The sequence below is a fragment of the Hyperoodon ampullatus genome (genome assembly GCF_949752795.1).
Source record: "Hyperoodon ampullatus genome assembly, chromosome: 1".
In the NCBI taxonomy this organism is placed as follows: Eukaryota; Metazoa; Chordata; class Mammalia; order Artiodactyla; family Ziphiidae; genus Hyperoodon; species Hyperoodon ampullatus.
The window spans coordinates 71,404,045-71,413,995 of NC_136914.1; the positions used below are offsets into that span (position 1 = coordinate 71,404,045).

The following is a 9,951-nucleotide window of genomic DNA, read 5'->3' on the forward strand; positions in this document are numbered from 1 at the left end:
ATGAGGTTTCTAGCCCTCGCCAGCCTACTCTGCATCTTGCTTCTCTGCTTGTCCGTCTTCTCCGCAGAAGGTAGGACTGTCCCCCTCCCCCGCCCAAGGTGCTGGTCCCTGAACAGGGATTCCCATGTCTGGGAAGATTGGAATCAGGAAACGTTGGAGGGCAGGCCCTCACAGGCAGTCCTAGGCCCTGAAAGACGGACTGTCACCCCTGAACCTGTACAGCACCTCTATCCACAGTGGCAGCACCGGCGGTGGCTCAGGAATTTTAAACCCCTGCAATCTCCATCCACAGCCCCAGCTCCCCAGACACACACACACACAAACTAAGTAAAAGCAGTGTGCTTACCACTCGGACACACAACCTGCCAGCTAGGTTGCTTCATGCACTGAAGTCCTACCTTGCTGGAAGTTCTGGAGCCTCTCTATTACATGTGCATGAAGCTTGGGGCACAGTCAATCTGTGTTGAGTGGATGAATAAATTAATTAGTAGACCATCTGAGTCTGAACACCCCCAAATCTCACTCACAAGAAACACCTGTGGCAGACAGATGGGATGAGAGTATGTGGTGGGGGGCATGTTCGTGTGCATTTGGAACTGGGGGAGACAGCCCTTGCACCTCCGTGGATATGAGTACTTAGCTCTTCTGTCTTTCTCAATTCAGACAGCTGAATATTTTGAGCTTTTACTCTTGCCTAACACTCTAAAAACTGCCTACTTTTTTGTTTGTTTGTTTTAGCAATTATGGTTATTTTAACATTTATTGGAGTTCGGGGATATAGAAATAAATATGGAGGGAAAAACACCCATAGTTTCATGACTCAAGAATGGCCATGTTCAACATTTTGTTTATTTCTTTTCGGTATGCATACAAGCATCTTTGTAATTGAAAACTCTCTGTATGTTCAATCTTGTATCTCTTTTAGTTATCACTATATTATTATAGTCACCAAAAATACTTATGATTGAAATCTGGAAGCATTTATACCAGAATGCCAACAGCAATCATCTCTGTCTGCACGGTAGGATTATAGAAAGTATTTGTTTTCTAAAGTTTCTGCAATGAACATTGCCACATATACAATGTGGAAAACAGTGATTAGAGTTCCTCATAAACACAGTCTATAGCAATTCAATTTATCAGACCTCTTCTGTTGGAAAAGTTAGAGGTTGCCAATGTTACCTTAATGACAATTCAATGAAGATGAATACCTTTCCTCATTAAGTTTCCTATCCATTTAGGAGTATCTCTAGCAGATTCCCCAAAGTGGTGTTATTTAACTAATATTTTTAGGTATAACTTGCCATCAAGTGAATGTGCTGTGATGAATTTACATGTTTAGACATTCAAATGAGTCACAACTTTGCACTATTTTAAGTATATGGTAAAAATCATGTGTGTACATAAAACATTTTCTAAGTTTAGGATTATTTTCTTAGATTACCAAAGGGAGAGAATTACAGTGTCAAAGGGCATAGACACTTCTGAGCGACAGTGCTGAACTGTTACTCGGACAGGGACATGAGGAAGACGTATTCTGGAGGCAGAGTATCTCCCCACACTGACTTTTTTATTTACGGAAAATAGATCACCTCAAGGCCCACTCTTCCCATGGGCCCTCCTGTAGCCTGGCCCGTCCTTAGTTTCCTTGAATAAACATTCCTGAGCCCTCCACCTTGGGAGCTGAAGTTCCCTCCTGTCACTCCTGCACAGACCCAGTCCTTGGCGTCCCCAAGCACGCTAAGGGAGGGTCTCTGTTCCTGTGTCCACCCTCAGGAAGAAGGCATCTGAGCCATCCTTCCAAGTCCGGGAAAGGCAAGCCCTGCTGTCCCAGAGTTCCTGGCCCTGACCTGATGACCCGGAAAGGTAAGCACCACGCACCTGCCCAGGTGTAAGGAGAAGCTCTGGGGAGGCCGTGGGACAGGCCATGTATGCACCCCCTGCCCCCCGTGCCTGGGGGATATCAGGCGCTTTTGCGGAAGGGCCACAAGCAGACGTGATCTCACCCTCACTGAGCTTCCCGTCTAGTAGAGGAAACTGACCCTCCCCCCGCAAAAGTCAACAATTAATCACCTTGAACTGAATACATTCCCACAAGGGAAAGAACAGGATGCAATTAGAAAATGGGTTGGGGAAGATCCCTACCCTGGGTGGGAGGCCTCAAAGCAGGTGACATTTGTGCGACCTGAAGAAAGACAAGGAACTGGCGCCCGGACTGTGGAGGGGACAGGGCAGGCAGGGGAAGCAGCAGGCGAGCAGGCAGGAGATGGGCAAGAGGGAAGCCTGAAGACAGAGGCGGGGTAGCCTGGAGGCACTCACGGAAGCTACGAACCAAGGCAGTGCTGACCTCATGAGTGAGCTGGCACGTGAGGCAGGGTGACCAGAGGGGATGGGGCACACAGGTCCAGGGAGTCCCAGAGCTGTGGGCAAGCGGCGCCAGTCCAAGGCGCCAGGCTAGAGGTGCAGGTCCAGGCTCCCTGCCAGGGCGAGGTCTCGAAGAGCAAGGCTGCCGTCTCCTCCAAGGCCTGGAGGGGACTGGGGAGTGAGGGAGACGGGCCAGCAGAGGGCTGCAGGAACCCAGCTCCCAGGACTGGGGCACCAGGCCAGGGGCACCAGGCCAGGGGCAGGCTGACGCATGGGAGTTGCCTCACCCGGGGTGCAAGGTTGGGATGGCTGGACCTCTGCTGGCCTTTGGTAGGAGGGTCCTAGAGCCTGGGCCAGGCAGAGCCCCCCATGGCAAAAGCCAGCCAGGCCTGACACAAACCCAGGGTTCCTGCCTGACCCCACCCCACCCCACCACCGCCCCTGCAGCCTAAGGCCCCCTCGCAGAAGTCTGAGAAGTTTCCAGCCCTGCTGGCTCCTGTGGGGCCGTGGCCCAGGGAACCTGTGATCAGAGCGGAGCTCCCACACCCCTCCCAGCTACCAAGAATCCTGTGCACGAAGCTGGGGGCGGGCAGGGGCCTGGGTGTGAAGCAGAGGGAGGGAGGCAGGCTGCCCGGCTCAGCTTCAGGCCACTTCTCTGGAGAAGCTGACAGCCCCTCCTTTGAAACTGGCCTCACACCCCGCTGGGGCCAGGTAAAAATAACCACTTCTCACACGCTGAACCCCAGGGTGAGGCCCGGCCCGGGCTGGCTGACTGCAGCTCTGCTGTCCCTGGATGCTCCAGCCTGGAGGAGGAGGTGTGTGAGTCCTTCCCCGTGGGGAGGGGCAGGGTATGCTCAGACCCTGCAACCCCTCCCCAGGATGGACTTGCTCAGAGGCCCTTGTCGATGAAGATGATCAATAAACAATCAATAATAAGAATAGAAAATAGTTTGATTTGAGCCAAACTGAGGACTAGCCCAGAAGCCCGCCTCCCAGATTACTCTGAGAAAATGTGGAGAAGCAGGGTTTTCAGCACAGTTTTTTATCTTGTCAGAACAAAGAACATTAAACAAGTCAGGGTTTCATTTCTTCAAGGTTTCAGAAAAAAAGAACAGACCAGCATGTACACAGCGACTCAGTATGACCTTGGCACCTGGGAAGGAATGCTAATCAAAGGAGTACCAGCACTGGCATCCCAGGAAGAGGGGCATTTAATCTATATTTTAAACATGGACATTCTTTACTTCTGGTCAATGTGCCCTTTTACTATTCAAAGCAGATGTACAATGTATGTTTGATAGGCCACACACAGGCTATTTTAGTTAGCATAAAATTCAAGTTAACTCATGTATAAGCCAGAATGACTTCCCTATTTCTCAATATGTGAAAAAAAAAATATTTTTTGGCCACGCTGCACAGCTTGTGGGATCTCAGTCTCCCGGTCAGGGATTGAACCCAGACCACGACAGTGAAAGCCCAGAATCCTAACCACTAGGCCACCAGGGAACTCCCTGTGAAAATTTCTTTCATCACAATAAACAGAAGTTAAGGATGCATGGTGCATGCGCACACACGCACACACGCACAGACAAGCCCACACGGTTCATAGGAAACAGCTGAGTTAACTCCTTGTGCACAGTACAAGGGCAGCTCTTTTTTCAGTCACACAAGACTTTAGAATAATCTAAGGGCATGGCTCCCGTGCTGAGTCTGGATTTCTTTTAGTGTATATGTCTTTTAAATTCCATTGCAGGAATTTGCAAACAACTTAGAACAAGAAGAACAAAAAACATTTTTACTAGGTCCCTATCATGCGGTCTCATTTAAATCCTTGGAACCACCCTGAGGAAGCATGGTCACCATTTTACAGATTGGGAAATTGAGGCTCAGAAAGACTACGAGGCAGAGCCAGGAACTTGGATCTGTCTTCCTCCTTCCACTGCAAGAAACTGTCTCCTCCAGAGAGAGAAGGTTCCAGCATCACGCTTATGAAGACATGTGCATGCCCAAGGGAGACTGAATACTTTCTGGAAGGAAAGCTCCACCTGGGTTGGAATCTCAGCTCCACCACAGGCTACCTGTGTGCCCTTGAGCAGGTACCCCAGCTCTGCTAAGCCTCAGTCTCCTCACCTGTGAAAGGGTATAATAATGGACTCTATATTTTCATAGAGTCTATTACCTCATTGTCCGTGGGGTCGTGACTATAAAGCCAGGCATTGGCCTGGCACCAGCTACCCCATAAACTTGCCCTCCCGTGGCTGTGGAGGAAGTCTGAGCTCGCCCAGGCTTGGAGGTTGCCATCTTCCAGGGCTGACCCTGGGGCTCACTCAACGCTGTGGAACCAACAGCAGGGACACTGGGTGTGCCAGGCTCTGGGAATTCAGCCTCTCTATCCCATTTCACTGACATAGGAGTGTCTGTGCATGTCTGTCGAAAGAGAAGGTAACCTGGGGCAGCCTGGAGGATGTCCCTGAGCTGACATCACCAGCTGTGACCCACGCAGGACAATATCACCTACCCTCCAATCTAAGGCATCTTTCCTGAGCATGGCTTTTACCTATGTGCTCTTCTAGGACCGTGGCGGTGACAGGAAGAGGCGGGCACAGGACTCTGGGTCAATTTGACAAAACCATTGTCAAAAATCAATGCGCCGAGAGGCCAATTTGCTAAACTTACCACCTTTACCAATTTACTAAAAAAGGGCTTTCTATAAAGCATTTGAAAAGTTTGTAGCAATCTCTATGGCAACACTTTTAAAAGGAATGTTCAATTTGTTGATTCTGTTAGCACTTGAGGAGCCTCAGGTTTAGCCTGGGGTCAGACTGACAGCTGTCTAGACCCCACCAGCTGGGAAGTCCTGTGACCCTGGGGACTCTGTCAAGCTGCCCTCCATCCATGTGTCCTGAGGCTGTGAGTGAGAGGGAGCTCCTGGGGAAGGCTGGGACGGCCTTGTGGGAGGGTCCCTCGAGCCTGAGAGTGTGCCTGCCTATCCCACAGACTTCCCGAGGCCTGAGAGCTCCGTGCCACCCTCGCTGCTTTGAAGCCCAGCAAAATGACTTGACCCATAGTGGGAGACAGGGGCTGAAAGGGACACAGAGAGATTTCTTCCCCACCGTGGGGTTGCCACTGTCTTCAGAAAGGAGCCCAGACTGCAGAGACAAAGCTTACCCACTGAGGACCACGAGTGTGATGACTTGAGGATTTTGGCAACTTTGGGTGGTAGCAGGGTGGACACAAGGGCTCAGTACAATGGATGCAGGAAAGGAGGAGGTGGAGAGGGTGCCCGGCCCATACTGCCCAGTGGACCAATCAGAGGGGCTCAGATCAGCAGTCTTGCTCCTTGTGATTATACCTGTCAGCCACGGCTGCATAACAAAACACCTCCAACTTCAGTGGCCCAAAACAATAGGTAGTTATCATTTCCCATGTGTCTACAGGTCAGTTGAATGGTTCTTCTCATCTTGGCTGGGCTCATTCATTCTTCCAAGGGTTGGATAGGCACTTCTGCTGAGCTTGGCTGGGCTCTCTCACATGTTTGGGGGTTGGTGGTCTGAAGCTAGGATGGTCTCAGTTGGGCAACTGGACTCTCTTCCACATGGTGTCTCATCCTCCAACAGGCAAACTCAGACTTGTCAACCTGGGGCTGCAGGGCTCCTCCTATGTGAGTGGAAGTACCTAAGGCCTCTTCCGGCCTCAGAACTGGTCCACCTTCATCTCCACTGCATTCTCTTGGTCAAAGCAAGTCACCAGGCCAGATTCAAGGAGCAGGGAAATAGACCCCTTATCATGATGAGAGAAGCTGCAAAGTCACGTTGCAAAGGGAGGGTGGAGAATTGCACCCATATCTGCAATCAGTTAACTGCAGTATTTATTGTAGGAGCCACAGAAGAGAATCTTGGGGGCTGAGGGTGGGGACAGGTGGTGGAGGGGAAACAGTGATCAGGAAATCATGGTTCTCCGTCAAAAATGCTGGTGGAAAACTCTCACAATATGATATTAATAGAAAGGAGTAGTTTACAGTGTATATTACTATGGTTATCACTATGGAAAGGCAAAAGCACTTTCAAATAGGAAGAAAAAGAGAAAATTACACGAATATTAGCACTTATTTATGATTAAGAGATGAAGCTATGGATGAATTATGATAATTAAATTTATTTTTCATATAGCTAGTGATTATATAGCAATTACTGTGCAGCACTTACGTGTGCTAACTCATTTAACCCTCACAATAATCCTAAGAGTTAGATACTTTTGCTATCCTCATTTTTACAGATGAGGTGCCAAAGCACAGAGAGGTTTAGTAACTTGCTGAAGGTCACCCAGCTAGGGTGGGTAAGTAAGTGGCAGAGCTGGGCTTTGAATCCAAATAATCTGGCTCCAGATTCTATGTTCTTAACTATCATACCACCTTGCATATAGTAATAATCCAGAAATGAAAACAGGAAAAAGAAGAATTTCATTACCATAATTTAATAACCCTCCTGATTCATGTGTGTTTCCTTTTTTTATACAAACATGCTTACCTAGTTTTATTTTTATTGTACCTCATTTTTTAATTTTTAAAATTAACATTGCATTGTAGGCATTTTTCTTCATGATGCTATATAGTCTTCATAATCACAGGGTTTTATCACTGTTAAATATTTCCATCACGAGGTACCATTTACTAATTAACCATTTCTCTGCCATAGGATATTCAGATTGTTTCCAGAATTTTTTTATGCTATTAAAAACAGAACTATGGGGACTTCGCTGGTGGCGCAGTGGTTAAGAATCCGCCTGCCAATGCAGGGGACACGGGTTCAAGCCCTGGTCTGGGAAGATCCCACATGCTGTGGAGCAAGTAAGTCCGTGTGCCACAACTACTGAGCCTGCACTCTAGAGCCCGTGGGCCACAACTACTGAGCCCGTGTCACAACTACTGAAGCCCGCACACCTAGAGCTCGTGCTCCACAACGAGAGAAGCCATTGCAATGAGAAGCCCACGCACCGCAATGAAGAGTAGCCCCCACTCACTGCAACTAGAGAAAGCCTGCGCACAGCAAAGACCCAGCGCAGCCAAAATAAATAAATAAATAGATAGATAGATAACAAAAACTATGGAGCTTCCCTGGTGGTGCAGTGGTTAAGAATCCACCTGCCAATGCAGGGGACATGGGTTCAAGCCCTGCTCTGAGAAGATCCCACATACCGTGGAGCAACTAAGCCCATGCGCCACAATTACTGAGCCTGCGAGCCACAATTACTGAAGCCTGTGCACCTAGAGCCCGTGCTCTGCAACAAGAGAAGCCACCATAACGAGAAGCCCGCGCACCGCAACAAAGAGTAGCCCTCGCTCACCGCAACTAAAGAAAGCCCGCATGCAGCAGCAAAGACCCAAGGCCGTCAATAATTAATTAATTAATTAATTACTTTAATAAAAACTATGGGGACTTCCCTGGCAGTCCAGTGGTTAAGACTTGGCCTTCCAATGCAGGGGATGCCGGTTCAATCCCCGGTTGGGGAGCTAAGAAGCCACATGCCTCGTGGCCAAAAACCAAAACATAAAACAGAAGCCATATTGTAACAAATTCAATAAAAGACTTTAAAAATGGTCCACATCAAAAAATCTTAAAAAAAAAAAAAAACCTATGAAGACTAGCTTAATGCATGCAGGTTTTTTTTTCCTTATGGATTATGTCTCCCATAAATGGGACTGGTTTGTCAGAAGATGAGACACATATTGCCTGAGACAGGGAGGAGACAGCCTGAGGGTCCAAGGGCCTGCAAGGTGTGGGTGAACCCTCCCACCACCGCCATCAGAAACAGGCCTTCCAGACCCCTCAACTTTAGTGGACTCTGCTCTTGACAGAGACAGTTGAACAGATAAACTACCTTCTCTCCATCTTCTGCCTGTAAATCAGGTTACTCCCTGCTGGGATAGAAATAGCCTGGGCTGGTCATGTTTGCAATGAAAAGCCCCCTCTGGGCCTCCAGGGAGGAGGGTAAGATCTGACTCTTGCTTTAATTTTTTTAAAAAAGTCTTTGTATCTAAAAATTAATCTTAACTGTATTTTCCCCTCTCCCCCACCTTGACTCTGTCTGCCTCTCTGCCTCTTGTCTGGTCTTGTCTGCCCACTGCTCCTTCCCAGGACACCATGTGAGAAGCTGCAGACCATGCAAGTTCAAGCCAAAGCACCGCTCTTGGGTGGTGCCTGGGGCACTCCCACAGGTGTAGTGCTCCCCAAAACAGGCTCCATATAGCCGAGACCCTCATGCTCAGTGCCTTAGGTACCCAGAAGACTTAGGTTCCCCCAGGATGCTCCTCTCAAAGTTGGAGCTGATGATAAAGCCTCTGCCCATGAATCTGAGCCTCTTCTTTTAAAGATACAATATTTCTTGCCTGCCATGTTGGACTGTGCTCATGCTGCCTTTTAGAAAAGCCAGAACCAGAATCTTCTGAAAACCACAACATGGATTCAAAGGTCAAAGTCCTGGAATGCCTGTCTTGTTGTGTGGCCCTGGACAAGTAACTTAGCCCCTCTGGGCTCATGCTGGTTTCAGAGATATAAAATCCAGCAAGACAAAACATACAAGGAAGGTATCAATGGGCTTCACTAACCCCTTTCAACCTTCATGGCAGAGGGCTGGGACGTTGCAGGGCTTTGTGTTGGGCAGCAAAGGCTCTGGGAAAGTTCCAGAACTCCAGATCCTGGTCTCAATCATGCCACCAACCTTCAGAGTTATTGTGTGCCAGGTTCAGCCCACCTGGCCTCAGTCTCCACCTGGCGCCTTGAACTCTGATAGTCAAGACTCCACCGTGACCTGTGGCAGCAACAAATCTGGAGACTTCTGAGCCTGCTAGGGTGCAGGGTAACAGGAGCCCAAGAGCAACCAACCAGCCATGCAGAGGTTCATCTGTCCTGAGATAGTACACCTAAGTCCCACATCCCGTGGCTCCTGAAGGAACCCATTCCTGACTTCCCGATGTGAATCTGCTGTAAAAAACGTTCAAAGAAACAAATTGTAAATAAATAAATAAACAAAATGCATGGCACATGGTTGTTTGAGAAAATTGGTGGTAGGGCCTGAGCCACAGCTTTCTACTAGAGGAAACCCACACCCTGAGGTCTCTCCTGCAGGCCACGCCTTCCTCACAGCACTCACTAACCAGCAAAAGGGGGGAGTGAGGAATAGTGACAAGAGCAAGGGTCTTGGTCCGACACACCAGGACTCAAACCCCAGTCCTCCCCAGGATTTTCATGTGACCTGGGCAAGTCAGTTCCCTTGTCTGTAAGATGGAGAGTCCAGGACCTATTCAGAGGGCTAACATGAGGCTCCGGCAAGTAGACAGCTGTAAAATGCCACAAGGGGCCTGGCACACAGAGGAGCTTGGTTCGGGAAGCCCCTGCCTTCCCTGCCCCCAACCCTAGGGGAATGTTTATGCCCAAGTGAACACAGAACTGCGGAGAGGAGGCTCAGAGGAAACAGATGGCCCAGGTCTAAGAGGCTTATCCCTCAGTAAATTCCTTCTAATCTGATTCTCCCGGCAAGGTGAGAAGGCCCTCCCCACGTCATCCCACAGGCACGTCTGAGAAGTCCAGT

The 9,951-nt window shown here is 49.0% G+C and overlaps 1 protein-coding gene across 1 annotated transcript; it reads left to right on the forward strand.

Moving 5' to 3' along the window:
- GPR15LG (G protein-coupled receptor 15 ligand) lies at window positions 1-8,584 on the forward strand (the record flags this gene model as incomplete). Its single annotated transcript, XM_079716348.1, has 3 exons — window positions 1-70; window positions 1,777-1,866; window positions 8,499-8,584. The coding sequence occupies 3 exons, from the start codon at window positions 1-3 to the stop codon at window positions 8,582-8,584; spliced, it is 246 nt and encodes an 81-aa protein (XP_079572474.1).
- Between the last annotated feature and the right edge of the window lie 1,367 nt (window positions 8,585-9,951).